The sequence below is a fragment of the Haliotis cracherodii genome, unplaced genomic scaffold (genome assembly GCF_022045235.1).
Source record: "Haliotis cracherodii isolate W230 unplaced genomic scaffold, xgHalCrac1.p SCAF_1, whole genome shotgun sequence".
Lineage (NCBI taxonomy): Eukaryota > Metazoa > Mollusca > Gastropoda > Lepetellida > Haliotidae > Haliotis > Haliotis cracherodii.
The window spans coordinates 35,494,127-35,514,146 of NW_027266264.1; the positions used below are offsets into that span (position 1 = coordinate 35,494,127).

The window sequence follows — 20,020 nt, forward strand, 5'->3', positions numbered from 1 at the left end:
CAAATTTTTTTCAACAGGTCCAAATCTGAATATATGGAAAGAGCTTTAGATGGTCATTACTCATTATTTTTGTTAAAAATACAATGAAATTTGGTATTTGTTTAGTTAGTTGTAGGATTCACACACTTTGTTCTGTATTTTGCAATGTTTTTAATTATTCCCCGCTCCAACGAAGTTGGCAGGGATATAGAAATGAGTTTCGTCCGTGTGTGCGTGTGTGTGTGTGCGTGTGTGCGTCCCGAAATCGTTTCCGGAGCATAACTCAGAAACCGTATTTCTCTACGAAACTTTGCATGTCTATCAGACTCCTGCTGAACTGGTGCCTTTTGCTATTTAGGAATTTTATAAATTTTTATTTTTTACGTTTCTATGGCATCAAGTTAGACTTAGGTTCTATAGGGTAGAATTTGTTTCCGGAGCATAACTCAAAACCCATTCAATGCTTTCCAACAAAAACTTTGTTTACCAGACACATACTGGACTGGTGCCTCTTGCTATTTAGGAAGTTTAGAAATTTTTATTTTTCACGTTTCCATGGCAATAAGTTGGACCTAGGTTCTACAGGGGTGGTGTTCGTTTCCAGAGCGTAACTCAAAAAACGTTAAATACTTTCTTACAAAACTTTGCATGTCTACCAGGCACATACTGAACTGGTGCCTTTTGATATATAGCACTTTTAGAAATTTTTATTGTTTATGTTTCCATGACAACAAGTTGGATTTAAGTTTTAATATAGGATTGGTTTACTTAAAGAGTATAACAAATAAACTGTTAAATATTTCCTTGCCAAACATTGCATGTCTATATATAAAGCGAATACTTAACTAGTGCCATTTGATATTAAGGAGTTTTAGAAATGTTTATTTTAAAATTTCCATTGCAGCTATTTTGACATGGGCTAAGAGAAGTGTTGGGTCATTTATTTGGTTTGGGAACATAACGTGTTAAAATGGGCGGGGGAAATAGATGACTTTGTCAACTATACGCTTGTTTGACGTTGTTTTGACCATGCTCTTATTTTATCTAAAAACCGGAGGGACTTATGATATTTGTTTCTCCTTAAGATGACATCATGTGTTATTTAAATCATTAGATTTTAATGTTATTTTTGTATGAAAACAATATTTTTTAAGTTGTCTTTCTTTGTAAGTGAGTGATTTGGGTTTAACGCCACTTTTAACAGTATTCCAATCTTATCAGGCATGTCAGCTTAATGTGGGAGGAAAGCCCAAAGTGATGCAGACTCTTGCTTAGTGCCTGTCTTTCTTGTACAAAATCCTAAGACTGGAACAAGCCAAACTGATCTTGTCTAGAGAATTTGATTAGTGCCATACTGATTCCAAGCTTGTTGTGACCCTGTCTGGCCTCAGCATTAAGTGTGTAAAAAAGGACTGGTCGGCTCGGAGTCAGTATACTGTGTCTGTGAGGGGTATTCATGTTAAAAATCTGTGTCATGGTATCTCAGTGAGCTAGCAATATATAATCATACCGGACCAGTTCAAGCGCACGCACGCACGCACGCACGCACGCACGCACGCACGCACGCACACACACACACACACACACACACACACACACACACCATATAAGTGCAATAATCTTGGACTGGAGGGTAAACCCCACTTCATCTCACCTCACAGACGCCTGGTATTCACATGTGACCTGCATGTGACTTGCATCAGAACAAGTTGACCCAGTGTGGGGATGGTGTGTTGTAGAGACCTCAACAATTTTTTTCAGGTACCTTTCAAACAATGTTGAAAAGGACTTGATGTAGCCTTCATTTGTAAGTAATTGTCGTTTTTATGAACAAATTCCAGTACTGGCTTGGTAATGTGGGTGGGTTTACTTTGCGTGTTTTAGTTTTACTCGGAATGTGTGTAGGCACAATGAGAAGCACACTTCACACAATGAAAACAACACAAGAATGTAAATAACCCATTCAGTTTTACCTAGTGCCCTTTTCAATTTCAGTTCATTCAGACTTTTGACATTTTTGACAACGTAAAGTGCAGAAAACATGTCCCTTCACCACGCAAGAAGGCGAGTTGAAAGTTTGTGTAGGTTGTACCGGTAAATATTCATAGATTTCTACAGGAACATGGAAGTTCGTCACTGAATGTTTCTGTTTCCCATGTAACATAATCGCATGCAGTCTAACAAGTCATTTCTTTCCTAAATAACTTTCTGTGAAGTCACACAATTCCGGAGAGATTGAAGTGATTTGAAATAACGATAGCAGAGAAATGGGGTATTTTGACACCATTCTGTTAAGAATATCAGTGAAGGTGAAACCTACATTCTGCACGTCAGTTAACCGTTGGAGGTCAAGATTCTTGATGAAGCTTTTCATGGTTTGCCATTGCCAGGTCATTTCTCAATTCGTGTAAGAAGCACTTAAATTCGTGAATGGAATATAGACGAAAACAGCGCAAATTAATGTGACTGACAAGGTAATGGATATTATGAGAGCAACGTCCATGGGCATGTTATGGTTCCGAAAAGCCAAGGATCATAATCAGGATGTATCATATGTTCGACTCCTGTCATAAAGGGACGCAACTATGCACGGTGCATGTAACAATTTCCGTGTGCGGGAACGTTTCTACCACGAACCTCGGTTAAAACTGACGAAAAGACCCAGAGATGTGCAACCACTTCAAAGCCACTGAGCGCAAATGGCGATTTTGGTTTTGCGTCAGCTTTATTTTTGACATGATTTTTAACCATAAATGTTTCGTAACATTTAATATACAACATTTAAACAATACAAAAACAAATACACAACATAGGCAATACCCGCTCAACATCACAAGCATAATGATGAGCGGAGTTTCAGCTCAGCCCCCTGGAGCTGCCTCCGAGCCGCACATCCTGCTCACTGTCTCTACGTGAAGGGGGCGGTCGGGTAGCCTAGTGGTTAAAGCGTTCGCTCGTCACGTCGAAGACCCGGATTCGATTCCCGACATGGGTACAATGTGTGAAGCCCATTTCTTGTGTCCCCCGCCGTGATATTGCTGGAATATTGCTAAAAGCGGCGTAAAACCATACTCACTCACTCACTCACTCTACGTGAAGGTAGACATGTTCTACAGTTTTACAAAACTGACAAGTCGACATCAATTCTACAATTGCTCCTGTAACGGGTGTGGTTAAGAAAATGTGGAATAAACATAATGAGAAAGGCCCTATTGACTCAAGCTATTATTCAGGGTTGGGTAACATGGGCTGATTGACAAAGAGCGAGTGACTGGTTTTACGCCGCTTTTAACAATATTCCAACAATATCGGCGAACCTCGAACCTGGTCCTTTGGCGTGACGAGCGAACGCTTAACCACTAGGCTACCAATGGGACCAATGGGCTGACTGACAATGAAGCACAAGCAGTACATGTAAAATAGTAAGATGATAGGAATCCAAATTACAATATACATGTACTATACAAATAAACCAAACGTATGGAACATTTGATTCCAACACAATCGGCTCCACAAGAGGCTACAAGGTCATGGAATTCGTCCACGTGAGTGATAGGTTTAGGAAGTGGCGCAGGACCTCAGACGACCTCAGCGAGCCATGTGCCGAGGAAAGAGGACGGTTCTAGAGTTTACACGGTGTATAACCACTTCATCAGAAACAGCTGTTTTCTTTCAAAATTTGCTGGTCACGCTAGTCTGTCTTACATACCCTGATACAAATATATCAAATACAGCCCATGCAAGTCTATAATGTTTCGCAAGTCTAGATTTCTGCAGTATCAGGAAAGAAGAGAGTCTCTTGGCTCCTTTTTATTATTTTTTTATTAAGATATTAAGATAATTTAACAACTATTTTTTCTGTACGATATTTTCATTTCAGAGATTAGATGTTAGTCTATGGTCACGCCTAAGTGTCGAGTTCGATTTTCGACGTAAACACAATGGGTGAAGTCAATTCCTTGTGATCCTCGCTATTGGAGCAATCTTTGCTAAAAATGTTGTAAAACACAACTCATTCGCCCACTATTTATGTATGACCTATTCGTTCATAAGAACAAGCGCCTATCACAATGGTTGCTGGTTCTCCGTGCAAGCATGATCATGCCACATATGTGACAGCCTTGAGTTTCCTAACGTGACACCGTGTGATGGAGTGTTGTTACCAAAGGTTATCTGTATCTTGATGCTCCCCTGACTCAGTTGTACGTGCAGAATGTAGCCAAAGAAAGCTTAGATCTTTTACTTCGTGAACAGTGTGCAGAATGCGCAGAGTTGATGCATGAGAATAGTAAAATTGTGAGCTGAGAACTCCCTGCACTCATTGTGAATGGAACGACGATGTCCAGACAGGAAGAGAGAGGCAAATTCAATATGGCGTCAGTGTCAATGTGTTCTTGCAGCAACACTGTCAGATCAAGATTTTGAATACGCTTTACGAATCGGTATTTTTATACCATACATGACAAGAATAATAAACATTTGTCAGTATGTTTGGAGATTTGTTTGGAATCTCCCCCCTCATTAGCAATATCTCACATACTGGACAATATTGCAGTTCGGCGTCACGATCATTTGACCTTTCTAGACTAACTGAATTGACAAAATAGTTTTTAAAAAAATGATCTTGTTTTTAGAGAATATTTCATTACTTTGAGTTTTGCTTGAAGAATAATAATTTGTTCCAGAATTTACCGTAAAAAATAACCTTGCCTTGAGTTCTTACACAAAACAAATGTTCTCTGGACATGCTGGGCCTCATGGAAAAATATGTTCGGGTCTCTCCTTTCAGAGAAAAAAATTGTATATTTTGTACCCGTGACTAAACACATGTTTTGCACGTCCATATCTCGCCTCCCCACCACCACGACCACCACACATACAACGCCCACAATAGACCGCCACCACCTTCTTCTTATCACGAAATGATAAATGTCGTATGTTTGACTGGAATCAAGTAAACTCTCGTATGCTTTATTTATATACACTAATTTTGCCAAGAAACCCTTTTCTTATCGTATATTTCTTCAAGTGCAGAACACAGTTTTCTCCCAGTAGTTAATCCACGTGGTTATTAAACGCTTACGTTGAAAGGGTGTTTGGGTGAAGTGAGAACCACACGCAGTCGATGCACTATTGACCCAATAACCCCCAGATTCCATGACCCAACTATTGCGAAGGAACCGCCGCACATGGTGAGGATTGGGGCACCGATACAGGCGTCTCTTATACGTCTCGACTACGTAACGCCACTGCGTTATCTTCAAGGCAACGTTTAGGGTTAGAGGTTGAAGAAATTCGACTCTCGCCATACGAGATGGGATTTATCAGAACGAGGTCTGTCATTGAACTTTGTCGAAACTTCAGTGACAGTGCCTCCAGTCTGGTCGGTGGTTCGCATGGGGTAACTTGGTTCGAAACATTCCAGGAATTCTGAACAATTCCGATTGGTTTGGCCAAAAAAGTTGGATGGTATTGTGAGCGCGAAGGGAAGTGTCGTCTGGTTGTGATTTCGCCGTCTGCTGCTATCGGAGCGAAATCAGGTGCTGAAGAAAGTACTACAGAAAACATGGATATGAGGGTCTTCCTATTCGTGTGTCTGTTGTCAGGTGAGTACGACTGGACAGGTAGGATATATATGTCTTTTGCAATAGGTGAAAAGTGTACCATCAGCCAAATACAGCGGAATAGGTGTGTTTGAACACGAATTGGTCTTGATTTTCACCATATCTATGCCAAATATTTCAGAGCGCTTTTAGGAAACACTTTAGATTTGATTTTCTTGGGATAACCGAGCCTTTAATTTATGATGTTTTTTGTTTATAGCACTAAAATCATTTTGTTGCCAGAGCTACACGCATGAGCCTAACACTGCATGACAGATCACACATGTCTGAAAGGGTTTCAGTTCGTAATACTAATTCTATGTAAAAACCATTTATTTGTAAAAGTATGTATTCCTCCCAGTAAACAAACTCAAAAAAGGAAATAAAATAATGTTCCAGTGTATCTAATTAGTCATTCACCTTTCCCGGTGTCCGCTGGTTACGCGATTCTGCCACATATGTCCTTAGTTTATCTTGATGGTTAGCGACGAAATGGGCAACATCAAAGTGTAACCAAATGTGATGGTTACCATTTGCGCGGATAACATGATTGTGTAAGCTGTTCTTGGTAAACCTGCTACATTTTGTTATATGTGATATGAAAACACATTTCTTAATACTTGCTGGACAAAGACTGGTTTGTTGATTTTGCTATTGTGATAAGATGAGCAAGTCTGAGAATATTTTATTCACTTATCTATGCAACTGCAAAATGAAAAAAGTCCAGATTTACCACAGGTTTTGAATCGTCCATCTCTCCGTCGCTCCGATTTAATTTAAATGGAGTTTTTTGTTTCTATCTAAAATATTTATTTTCTGAGACTAATCGTTATTCCACTCTAGCACACACCTAGCATTACAACCGAAAACCACAAATCACCTGATCCACATTGCAATAACACCATGTACGGTATTTTGGTTATACATGGTTACAGACGGGCGAGTCGTCTAAGGTGTCGCAATTCTCTGTGCAGAGTCGCGTTCGTTGAATGGCATCACCTGTGTTCCATAAGATACAGGTAATTTAGTATGTAAGTTTCATAAAGCCTGTTTGGGGATAATGTCAAATTCATCCACTCGGAAGTGGCCTCGTTTCTGCTTCTAAGAAAGAACCAAAAGGTGAGAAACATCAATGTTTGAATATTTGGATATTTCGAGATGTATTATCTATAGCTGTTGTTTAACGCCGCTCTCCGCAATATTCCAGCTATAAGAAGGCGGTTTGTAGACAATTGAGTCTGGACCTGACAATCCAGTGATTGACATCACGATCAATGATCTAACGTAATTGGGATAGCCTGACCACCCGATCCCGTTAGTCGCCTCTTATAACAAGCATGGGTTACTGTAGACAAGTATTATACATCTTCACGGGAGTATTATTTATAGATAAGAACATAGGAACTTCAAATGTACAATGTATATCCATAGGGGAGCCAAGTCAGCAAATGCTGAATTATGCAGACTAAAATATTCAAATTGAATCGCAGCGTTCGAATCTGCACCAGACAAACCAGTGATTGAAAACATGAGGAACACCCCACGACGACAGGGCACGATGGCATAAAAGCATCCAGGCTACATATTGGTACCACTATGTCCCCACTTTGGTCGGCTCTTATACAACCATGGGCTAAATGGGACCTAGTTCGACCCAGAATCGGCACAGCGGTCCTGCCAATAAGTGAGTGAGTGAGTTGGGGTAACGCCGTTTTGAACAGTATTCCAGTTATATCACGGCGTGGGAGGAAAGCCGAACGTAATGCAGGTCTTAGACCTTTACCACTTTAGTGAAGCCCACGAGCACGGATATGGTGCTGACAAACATAGAAACATAATTGGGGCGAACCGGGATTCGAACCCACGATCATAGGTTTCTGGCGTTCCCAAGGGATCCATCTCTGCACAGTAAATTGCGGCGCCTTAGACGACGGGGCCACCCGTAGCCCTACTAACAGTAAGTGATATTGAACTTTGCGATGTTTTTCGGGAAGACCTACTGGAGGAACATAATGCTTTCTATTTGTTTATCCTGATAGGTCGTAAACCTCTGAAGGAAGAGAGTGGGAGATTATGATAAAACTTTTGAGACTACCCCTTATCTTTGAGAGATTCAGTTGCAACAGCTTGCTTTCAGTACATGTGTCCCATTTGAGGAATCACGTGCTTTAACGTGAGAATGACGTTACCATTTTCTCATAACGCGGCCAGCTCGACATCAGCATTCCTTGCTGGTAATTGAACCTTATTTATCATGCATCCCCTAGGATGATATACCCAGTCTGGGAGACTCTTCAACATGTCCATGCTAAAACATGGCCTCTTTATTTTGGGAGGCGGCTTAAATTTTCAATCTCAGCAAAAAGTTAACTTAACCTACAGCCACGGTTTTCTATCGACTATTCACTATATGTCTAATATATAAAGACCCTTGCTTTTCATTTCCGTCGTCCGTCGTAAACATCTTCCAAACAGAAACCACTGGACCAATGAAGCCGAAACTTATTTGTTCCAATCCATGATAACACCCTTATTTGTTCAAGAGGTTTGAATCCGATTTTCAACATGGCCACTACGAGAGCCATATTGTATTATCTAGTGTGTATGTATACGCGAAGTTCAAAATGTAATTAAATTTGATATAAATGTACTTAGTAGTGGGACTATGATCCCTTTTATAGTTAGTGATCGTTATTTGATCTTTGCATTTTGTTCCTAAATAATCTCATAATGTATTTCCTCGCACTGAAAACATTGTCTCCACACAAACTATTGACCCAATGAAGCTGAAACGTCAATGCTTGTAGCACAATGATGACACCTGGTCCTGTTCAAGAGGTTCGAATTTCCAAATGGCCACCACTGCAGCCATATTGAAAAAAAGTATGGCTTGCGGTCTTTTTGTTTTAGCCGGCTCTATCTACCTCCATGCCGCTGTAAACTTTGAATTACATTGTTGGTGCATAACGTAAGGCACACATGTATCTGGTAATACACCATTTCGCCAAACATTTAATTAGAGAGCTGCCAACGCTAACCATAGCAGCAGCATATTATATTACATATGTTCACATTATCATATGTATAGCATTAGATAACGAGAAAAACTGAGGCTAGTGTAACAGGTTATCTACAACCGACACCGAGATAATTTGAATAGCCTCAGAACCATGAACGCATATATAATTCATTTCAGAACCACATTTAACGTGAGCGGTGCAACCTACACACTGACTGGGCTTAACAAACATTTCCTGTGTTATGTTTTGTAAATACACATCTATTACAAATAGAGGCGTGTGTATCGATGACATTACTTGCAGTAATTCTCACAGCGCAATGTAATTTTTGCAATAGGTTTAATGGAAAACAAATAACAATGACTCGCCCCTAGATTTGTTTATGTTTGTCTATCAAATATTGCTCCAGAATCATACACGTCTGACTTACTTAACACATGTGACCGCAGTGATTAATCCATACGCAGTGACTGCAACCACAATCGGCAAGAAGTTTCAACAATAGACTAGAGTCAGGATAGACTTTCTACAGTCATTGGAAGACTATTGCTAGCGAGAGGCGTTTGAAGCAGCACGGTTTTCCTTACTTGGGAGTTCGACACTTCATAAACACACTGCACGATCCATGTTAAATGCAAGCAACTGAATTTTTCTTAAGTTTGACTGTATGTTAACTTCCTGAATTGTACATGAGAGTTGAATGATTTCTTAAGCAAGGCATCATTGTATTCTTGCTCACTCATATCATCCCCACATCAAACATATGCTTCTATCACTATTTAATCATAATTCAGTAACGATGTAACGGGAGAATTGACGTTATGTCATTGTCATATGTGCACATTTCTTTACAGTACCCTTTCTTTACATCTCCCGTACTGCATGGTGTACTGTACAGTGTACTGCATGGTGTACTGTACACTGTACTGCATGGTGTACTGTGTGTAATACTGACAATATCAGCAAAACCCTCATCCCCAGCATCCCCGTCATGTGTTCAGTGGGTTAGATGTAGCCTAAAACTATCTTACAGTTCTCGCTGAAATCTCTCTTGGAGGGCGATATCATCGGAGTTACTCACACAGTTGGTCGAGCAGCTCTAGGAATAGCGCAATCGCCTACCACCATAAAACCCAGTCCAGCAGTTCAGAGGTCAAGTCTTCAGGTCAGAGGTTGACAGTCATAGAAGGTTAACCAATGGATGCCATCCATTAGCAAATACCTCAACATGATTATATACTTTGCTTTGCTGACACATACGACCTTTCTTTTTCAATATTTTGATGACTTTGATTTATTCCCTGTGTTACATCCATTGGGATGACTTGAATTGTTTTGTGGGTTGGCTCGGAGCCCCGAATTCTTGAGGCGCTGCTCAAGCTATCATTACTGGTTTATCAGGGCCCCGTTCCTCAAAACGGTCTTAGCATTACGGCTTTCTACCTTTAGACTAAAAAAGATACAATTTTGATGGAAACAAACAATGTCATTTAAAGTGTAAAGGGGCCCAAGAGAGATGGGAGATTCAGAACCTGAACCTGTTGAAATCTAGACTTGCCTCATTTACTTGCTATAGCATTACAGGGAGGTCTGGGACTATGAGGCAGACTAGTCTATCAAAGTATGGGAGCTACGGTTGTCTTAGCGCTACGATCGCTTTGAGGAAGGGGCCCCGATCTTGACTCTGTATCATTTACAAGACGTCGTGATTGAGCTGTGATATTGCTTACTTCGATGTTAAACAATATTATAGCTAATGTGGATACAATTATCATTAAACCGCCCTCATGTTATCAGAAATGAGCGGGTCAGTGTAACTTGATAATGCCCTCATATTGCTTGACGACAGGCTATTATCACGCCCGTTGTTAGGCGACGTCATTGGATAGGGAACGGGGACGTCACGGTCAATAGTGACGTCGTCTGGTTTGTTCTCTGGCGTTACCATATTTGTGGGTCAGTGACATTCGTGTTCATTGTAGTAAATGTTTCCAAACCAATATTGTTGTTACTTTTTATCTTATGGCAAATTCCATCCATTTTAGCTATAGTAACAGTAACGCTATTTTTCAGGGCATTATCATTTGAAAAAACCGTCGGTCTTTTCAACCGCCCTCCTTCATCGGGCAGTTAATGGAAGACCTCGGGCTTCTGTAAATGATAATGCCCTGAACAATAGCGTTACCCTTATATTCACGCGTCTACTTTCAAGAAGAAACCTTCACTAGTTTTACAAATATCTGCACCAATAATTTAAAAATGTGTAAAAACTTTTCACAATCAATCCAAAATACTAACAGTAGAAAGATTAGCCTGCATGCTAGTGCATTGTAGCTGTGAACATCATTAAGGATGTTCTAACACTATTTTCCATGTTCTAACAATATTTCTGGATGTTCTAACACATTCCTATTCAGTCGCATGGCGATTAGTACAAAAACATGGACGCAGCGGAAAAAAACGGAAAGCGGAGTCAACGCAGCAACTGGCAACTAATACCGTCATCACCAACAGCTTGCCTCCCATGATGACGTAGATGGCATGGATTAGTCTGCAGGTGGCTTAGTGTTGTTCGCCCTGGCGGTCTGTGAGTATGTATAGCTGACGTCCTATATGCCCTTGTGTTGCAGGTTCAGCTCGGGTATCTTCCGCCCAGGAAACGGTAAGTCCAGATGGGAGATGGCACTCATTTGTTGCTTAGCAACATTGCAGCAGGTATTAAAGTTGGGGGTTTGGATAGACAGGTTGTTTCCTCCAACATTTAGTTATTATACCTAAATAGCCTGACTGTTAAAACTGTGGACATGGATTTAAAGGAAGTCATCAGCTGGAATACCTATAGTAACACGCGTCCTAAATACGTCAGAGTGGATTTCCCTTTCTTCAAACGACCCCATTGTGGTATCTTCAAGTTCGGGCGAATTGACGCTAAAAATACAACGATAATGTAAGTCTCATTTTCCGATAAAGCAGCGCGTAGAGTGGGTGTTCGATGTCTACCTTCTATTCAAGGTGTTTACGCCCCGTGGTTCAGAAAGGTTCACAGTATTCCATGCTTGTCTTGACCTCCTCCGTGGTTTTGTGGTAGAGCGTCCGCCTGGAGAGCGGAAGGTCCGGGGTTCGATCCCCGGCCGTGTCATACCAAAAGACGTTAAAATATGGTACTTGTTGTTACCCTCTCTGGCCCTCGGCATTAAGGGGTTAAAACAAAGACTGGTCGGCTCGGAGTCAGTATGCTGTGTCTGAGTGGGGTATTCATGTTAAACTGCGGCATGGTATCTCGATGAGCTCGCACTATAAATCGGCATAAGTCCAGACTAGTAGCCACACACACACGTGCATGCACGTCGCTATATAAGTGCAATAATCTTGGACGCGACGTTATACCCAATATCACCTCACCTCACCATGCTTGTTGTAACAGCCGACTAAGAAGGCGCGAGTGGTCAGACTAGGTGACTTGGCCGATGTGTGCCACGATACCCCGGCGAGGATTTACAAGCCGTCGTGATATAGATGAATTTGTGGCGTATGGCGTTACAACACGTTCAGACATTCATCCATTGTGTTTATCTGCAGGCATTTAATGATGATCATTAGGTTGACAGATACATGAATACATTTTGGTATTTCCCGGAATCATTGTCTCAACGACATTGTTTTAAAAGTGTAAATAATGGTAATTAATAAAAATTAAGATCACAAATGGTAATCAAAATAACATTATTAGTATTATTGACGCTAGTATTGACAATCAACGAACAATAACAGTAACAGCCATTGCTGACAGTATTAGTGGTTGTCAGTTATTAGCATAACAGAGTCAGTGATTGTGATCACGACAACAACAGCAGTATCTGTATAACAAGCATCCCTCCTGAAAGTGGGTTATTTTCACCTCGTACATGTAATAGGAAATTCCTTTTAATACCACCAACCCTTACGTAGCATATGTCTGACTCTAACATAACTGTTGGTGAACCATACAGAAATTTGTTCAGCAGGGTGCATCTGTTTTTAATTTCACTCATCAATTTGAAAACCCGTACAGCAGACACAATCACCAGTATTATATAATAGCTTTGTGTGTAAAGTAGCCACAGTTTGTATTTACGGGTCAAATTCAGTTATGTTTTAGCCTCTGTGGATACAATATGTCTTACACGTTGAAATGTTTTGACCTACACTTGTACGTATAATCGAGGCATGACCCCATTAACACATTCGTGTCTTACTAACACTTTTTAGTTCTGAGCATTTTCTATCAACGTGACTATCGTTCCTTCTTTCAGCCTGACGAGGCTGCCCCTAAACGCCCACCCTTTCCTTCGGGAACACTCCCTCCTTTCCGATATGACAGTAACCGCCCCACCCGACCTCCTTTACGTTTGGATATTCCTGTCCCCACACGTCGTCTTTCATCGGGGAGGCGAAACCTTTCTCCTCCTTTCCCTTCTCAAGCAGACGGTTCAGTTGAATCCGACAATAAGACCCCATTTCCCGCGGCAATGGAGATGAACCAACGTCCACTCCCTCCTTTTCCTTCGGGAACCCTTCCCCCTTTTCAATATAACCCTAACCGCAGCACCCGCCCTCCTTTCCGACCGGATATTACAGCCCCAACCCGCCGTCCCCCAATAAACAGAAAACCAACCCTTCCTCCTTTTCAATATAACCCTAACCGCACCACCCGCCCTCCTTTCCGACCGGATATTACAGCCCCTACCCGCCGCCCCCCAATGAACAGAAATCAACCAACCCTTCCTCCTTTTCAATATAACCCTAACCGCACCACCCGCCCTCCTTTCCGACCGGACATTGAAGTCCCAACCCGCCGTCCCCCAATGAACAGAAATCAACCAACCCTTCCTCCTTTTCAATATAACCCTAACCGCACCACCCGCCCTCCTTTCCGACCGGATATATCAGCCCCAACCCGCCGCCCCCCAATGAACAGAAATCAACCAACCCTTCCTCCTTTTCAATACAACCCTAACCGCACCACCCGCCCTCCTTTCCGACCGGACATTGAAGTCCCAACCCGCCGTCCCCCAATGAACAGAAATCAACCAACCCTTCCTCCTTTTCAATATAACCCTAACCGCACCACCCGCCCTCCTTTCCGACCGGATATTACAGCCCCAACCCGCCGCCCCCCAATGAACAGAAATCAACCAACCCTTCCTCCTTTTCAATATAACCCTAACCGCACCACCCGCCCTCCTTTCCGACCGGACATTGAAGTCCCAACCCGCCGTCCCCCAATGAACAGAAATCAACCAACCCTTCCTCCTTTTCAATATAATCCTAACCGCACCGCCCGCCCTCCTTTTCAACCGGACATTGACGTCCCAACCCGCCGTCCCCCAATAAACAGAAATCAACCAACCCTTCCTCCTTTTCAATATAACCCTAACCGCACCACCCGCCCTCCTTTCCGACCAGACATTGACGTCCCAACCCGCCGTCCCCCAATGAACAGAAATCAACCAACCCTTCCTCCTTTTCAATATAACCCTAACCGCACCACCCGCCCTCCTTTCCGACCGGACATTGACGTCCCAACCCGCCGCCCCCCAATGAACAGAAATCAACCAACCCTTCCTCCTTTTCAATATAACCCTAACCGCACCACCCGCCCTCCTTTCCGACCGGACATTGACGTCCCAACCCGCCGCCCCCCAATGAACAGAAATCAACCAACCCTTCCTCCTTTTCAATATAACCCTAACCGCACCACCCGCCCTCCTTTCCGACCGGACATTGACGTCCCAACCCGCCGTCCCCCAATGAACAGAAATCAACCAACCCTTCCTCCTTTTCAATATAACCCTAACCGCACCACCCGCCCTCCTTTCCGACCGGACATTGAAGTCCCAACCCGCCGCCCCCCAATGAACAGAAATCAACCAACCCTTCCTCCTTTTCAATATAACCCTAACCTTTCCCCTTTCCTATATGACTTCAACCGCCCAATTCATCCTCCTTTGCGATCGTATTTTCCCTCTCTCTACCGCTATTCTCCAGTAGGTAGCCAACATCCCACCTTTCCTCCTTTACAATATGACCTCCCCGCCCAACCTCCCTTAAAGCCAAATTTGATTGCCCCAACCCATCGCCCTACAGTAGGTAGACAACAACCCACCCTTCCTCCTTTTCCTGCAGACACCCAACCCTCAGTAATTACCAATAATCCATATCTGCCTCCCTCACCTGTAGAGAACGCGGTGTCCAGTCTGCCCCCCTTCCCCATCCAGACTGACGCCGCGGTTGTATCTGTAACGCAGGCCCCCACTCAGGCCCATACAGATGTGGACACATCTTCTGGATCCTGCTCCTCATCCTCACAGTGTTTCTGCTGCAGATGGACCACGAGGTACGGCTCAGTCATGTTACAGTGAATCGGCATTCATATAAATGTATGCCACAATCATTATGTTACGTCCTGTTTGATAGGCTCTCATGGTTTGGTCATGTGATAAACGTTTGAAGGTATATCATTACATCCATTACTTCATTTAAGAAATTAAAAAGGTAGACAAAATGGTTCAAAGAACACGCTCTCGCTCGGGTATCAGAATGACTTTTTAGGTGTTCAGTCCTTGGTGTATACTAGTAACTTACTCCAAAACGTACGTCAAGATGTCATATATATTTATTGTGAGATGTGGCGGCAGCACACACAGAGGATGATGATATTATATTATCTGTCACATGGTCCATTCCTTTACAACATGGTCCATTCCTTTACAACATGGTCCATTCCTTTATATGTTTCACATTTCAGACGGACAGAGAGCATGTGCTCCTCCAACGTGTGTTTGGAGATGTCTAACGGCGTGTGTGTCAGGATGGATAGGCGGAGAAGGTAAGGGACATAGTCCGAGTGCCAAGTCTCCCAATGTACGATGTCGGGTTGTACATTTCTTTTAAAAAGATTTTGTTTAAATTCCTACGCGGGGCGATCGGGTAGACTAGTGGTTAAAGCGTTCGCTCGTCACGCCGAAGACCCAGGTTCGATTCCCGACATGGGTACAATGTGTGAAGCCCATTTCTGGTGTCCCCTGCCGTGATATTGTTGGAATATTGCAAAAAGCGGCGTTAAACCATACTTACTCACTCACTTAAATCCCTACGCATTTTATATCTGATGAATGTCAAGACTCAGGTGCCGTCTAAAACGTTAAAAGAGGGCTTAATCTCAATTCTCATTATTGCTTGTTCCTGCTCATCATTCTGCGCTTTGCATTGGAAAAATATTAAGCCAAAAATTTAGAGGATAGTAAGTATCACCAAGACACATCATCTGATAAGGGTTCTAATGGTTGGTGTGATGAGATGGTAGCGCACTCGTAGGTCGTTTAAGAGGTCGGAAGACTAAATCGAAATTTGCATTTTACAGCCAACATCACCAATATCAGATAAAACCACCTCCGATTGGCCAGACATGCACGAGTTTTTCGAGGCATGCTTCTGATGAGTTGACCAATGCCAGCTTGTTCATTGAGAGTGGTGGGTGGATTTTGACGTTGCCGTACACGTCTGTCAATGACGTCCCAGACGTGTTCAACGGGGGGAAAGGTCAGAACAGAGTGCTGGCCATAGCATGACATGGATGTTTTGCTGTTGCAAGAATTTGGTCACAATCCTGACAGGATGAATACGTGCATCATCATCTTGAATGATGAAACATTGCCCAACACGTTGTGCAAATGGCACCACGAGTGGTGCAATGATGTTTTCCCGATATCATTGACCTGTGACACTCCCATGGACAATATGGAACGAAGTTCCCTACAACATTATGGCCCAACCCCCTAACGATCAAGCTGTATGACGTATACGTCCATAAAACGCCCATCAGTACGTCGCAAAACTCGATTCCTTTGGTCATAGAAGTCGAGAGTGAACGTCGATTCGTCAGAAAACATGCCATTAGCCCAAAGTCGAATATCCCAGTGCTGATGTTCCCTCTGATTCAAATGACGTTCAGTAAGTTGTGGGATGACACGTGGACGCCGTGTGCGTAAATGCCATGTGCAGACGATTTCGCACTCATATATCAGTTGCCTATTGCAACCGGTCCCTTATCTGGGAGGCAGTTTATGACCGATTGCCATTGATCTGACTAATCTGTATTGGGCTGGAGTTGTTCGTCTTGGGCATCCAGACGTTATGTCATAGACGTTATGTATTTGTCAGTATCGGGTACCCAATGATGACAGATTGAAAAACATATAGCATTTGGGCAACAGTTTCCTGACGTGTGCCCACCTGCAACATGCCTATGACCCATAAACGTTCAGCACGCTGCAAACGTCGCATAATAAATGTTGTTGCTTCCTTAATGCTTAAATATGTTTAATAGAGTGTATTTGCGCGTTTGGCTCCAAGAAAACAATATGCGACTGCTCACAACCGAGTCTTAGGGACAATGTCAATCTGGCATCCTACCCCTTGCACATGCTGCCAGAGGTCACGTGCTTTATGACAGTCATACCGTTGTGTTTTGGAGCCTTATTTCTTTGGAAATGTTCTTGCCACATTAATAACTTTCTTTCATTGCCAGACATTGATGTATTTTCCTGTAATTTTACATCAAAACGAAATAGTCTCTACTTTTTTTCAGAGTATATAACACGTAATAACCAACCTCTAACTGTGACGCCTTCTCATCACTTATAAACATTAAAGCAATTTGGACGTCAAGTATTACCTGTTTTGGTTATGTAATATTTTATGCTGTATGTTTAGAGATTAACGTACTTATTTTGTTTTCTGTTCGTATTTCTACAGAAACAACCAGCCATGTATATCCCACAATGAGCGCGTCTGTAGCTCGTGTTGCAAACGCTCCACAACGCAAGCAAAATGTTCCGCACCTCGCCCTGCTCTTCAGCCTATTCGACGTCGTCGTAATGAGCAGTATTTTCGACCTGAAATCCCAAATTCTCAAGCCTGCTGCCAGCAGGCCCAGACCCTTCAGAGGTGGTGCTGCGTGGCTTCATCCGGCGCCCCTTGTTGTGCTGCTCTAGTCATGACAGCTTCTGATCAACTTCTTGCTCGGATGGAGGCTCAGCGGATTGCTCGTTTGAGGGCCGAGCAAGTTGTAGCTCTTGAACAACGTGAGGCAGCAAGGCTTGCTCTTCTGAGGGAGGCTGCAGCGCGACAGGCTGCAGCTCAGGAAGCTGCTCGACTCGCTCTCCAGGCCCAAAGGGTGGCTGAACAACGTGAGGCCGCAAGAATTGCTGTTCTGCGAGAGGCTGCAGCGCGTCAGGCTGAGGCTAGGCAAGCTGCTCGTCTTGCCGCTCTTCAGGTTGCCCGAGAACAAGAAATGGTGGCGGCACAGGCTCGACTGGCTGCCCTTAGAGCTCAGAGAGAGGCAGAGCTTGCTGCTCAGCACGAGGCTCTTCGCTTGGCTCAGGTGGCCGCAGAAGCTGAGACTGCACGTCTTGCTGAGCTTCAGCGCCAACAGGAGGCGGCTCGACAAGCAGAGGTTATAGCACAGGGTGAGCGGGACAACCTTGCAAGGCTTCAGGTAGAGAGTTTCAATATTACAAACAAATCTTAATCAAATGCAATGAGCTAGAAATTGAAATATTGATATTATATTCATTTCAGCACAAAGTGAAACATGTCCGTGTAATCTTTTATGATCTGACTGGTCACATTAATGAATATGTAGAGGTACCTATTCACGGGTGACACAATGGCATGGTACTGCTGATGTAAGATTGTGATAAAAGGTGCGTATTTGTGAGTTACGGTCTACGGGAGGCAACTCTATTATGCTCGCTTCAAACCATGCTTCCCGGAATTGGCCAATCTGATCTGACTGGTCACATTAGGAACGTTATTGTCACTGAAATATTTGAAATTCATCTACTTACAAATATTTCAATGTCGGATGAACTTATATTGTTTCTGTCAAAAGGCTGAACAAGCTGCAGCACTACGTGTCCAACAGGACGCTGCAGCCGCAGCTCAGCAGGAAGCCAACCGACTTGCTCTCATCGCACAAAGGGTTTGCAGTAGCTGTGGTTCCTCCATCCAACCCCTTCGGGTCCCCGAGGCACAGAGGCCAACTTGCTGTTCTTCTGCCGCCCAGCCCCGGCCCCAGCCCCGGCCCCAGCCCCAGGTCCAGGTTACAACATGTTGCTCAGGAGGCCAGTCTGTCCGCACCGCCTGCTGCTCATCCTCTGTCAGCCTCAGCCCGAGTCCTTCTTGTTGCGGGGCTTCACAGCCTCTAACTCAGACCAGCTCTTCACAAGGTCGTTCCGTTTGCTGTACCTCCTCAACAGCAGCTCGTGTCTCATGCTGCAGAACAAATGGCTGGATGGGCGTCTGCTGTTAGATCGCTAAGTTCAGGTCAATTTTGCCTAATTTTAGACCTACTAACTTAACATGCCCTTTCTGATTTGGGTTTAACACTTGTTGGGATGCATATAACTATGTTTGATATTTCGTATAAATGATGGCAATGTCAGCGTATGCAGTTGCTTGTTATCAAATGATGATTAACACAGTGAAAGGCAACGACTTTTTTGTGAACACTTATGGTATTACTGTACTTAAAACTGATTGTCCATACCCGGTGATTTTGTATCCACTTTTGTATGTCTTACAAATTTGTTACTTCTAACCTCTCCAAGTAGTTGATTAGGTTGTGCAAATCCCTGGCTTTGCTTAGCTCTCCCATGAAATGTACCTCTCTACCTGTAAATCTTGATTTCTCGTGCCTAGCCTCTTGATATCTATCGCCACCCGCAGGTGTGACGATTCCCTATGCCTTGTAGCGCCTGCAGCCTACCCTTTTGGTAACTCACGCCAACATCAGGTGTGATGACTTCCAATGGCCAGCTTCTAGCTTATCCTTATCAGTAACACAGCCTCTAGCCTATCCTCTTGGTATCGATCACCACCCGCAGATATGATGCTGTGGAATACCTTGTGGCGCGCCTCCCTACTCACAGCTTACACCTTGGTGTCTAACACCTTCTGTGTTAGATGTCCTATGCCTTGTAGCGGATCTTCTAGCCCGCCCTCTTGGTATCAAACGCCTCCTGCAGTTGGGTCGCTGTCCTTGCCTTGTAGCGCATCTTCTAGCCTACCCTTTGATATCTAAAGCCTTCGATGTCCTATGCCGTGTAGCGCGCATCTTCTAGCCTAACCACTTGGTATCTAACGCCTTCGCCCTGTAGCGCGCTTCTTGTAGCCTACCCACTTGGTATCTAACGCCTTCGATGTCCTTGCCATGTGGTGCGCATCTTCTAGTGTACCCATTTGGTAACAAACGCCTTCTGCAGGTGTGTCGATGTCCTACCCACAGCCTACCCTTAAGCAGTCATACCTCCGAAATATATGGATATAAATACCTTGTGGATATGTAGCTTGAATAAAACACATTTCCCCACGTTA

At 43.4% G+C, this 20,020-nt stretch overlaps 1 protein-coding gene across 2 annotated transcripts; it reads left to right on the top strand.

Moving 5' to 3' along the window:
- The first annotated feature begins 5,307 nt into the window (after positions 1-5,307).
- On the top strand, positions 5,308-20,020 carry LOC139477009 (uncharacterized). Of its 2 annotated transcripts, XM_071259572.1 has the most exons (7): positions 5,310-5,585; positions 9,636-9,767; positions 11,233-11,264; positions 14,890-14,978; positions 15,390-15,470; positions 17,399-18,140; positions 18,537-20,020. In XM_071259572.1, the coding sequence occupies exons 1-7, from the start codon at positions 5,546-5,548 to the stop codon at positions 18,954-18,956; spliced, it is 1,536 nt and encodes a 511-aa protein (XP_071115673.1). In that variant the 5' UTR covers positions 5,310-5,545; the 3' UTR covers positions 18,957-20,020. The 2 variants fall into 2 exon arrangements, with proteins under 2 accessions (XP_071115679.1, XP_071115673.1); XM_071259578.1 differs by lacking the exon at positions 9,636-9,767 and having other exon boundaries at positions 5,308-5,585.

Excerpts from the sequence above, each read along its gene's own strand:
- LOC139477009 (XM_071259572.1), top strand. The coding sequence starts at position 5,546 with ATGGATATGAGGGTCTTCCTATTCGTGTGTCTGTTGTCAG. Across the intron at positions 5,586-9,635 it reads ATTCGTGTGTCTGTTGTCAG|TTCTCGCTGAAATCTCTCTT; the intron begins GTGAGTACGACT and ends ACTATCTTACAG. Across the intron at positions 9,768-11,232 it reads TTCAGAGGTCAAGTCTTCAG|GTTCAGCTCGGGTATCTTCC; the intron begins GTCAGAGGTTGA and ends CTTGTGTTGCAG.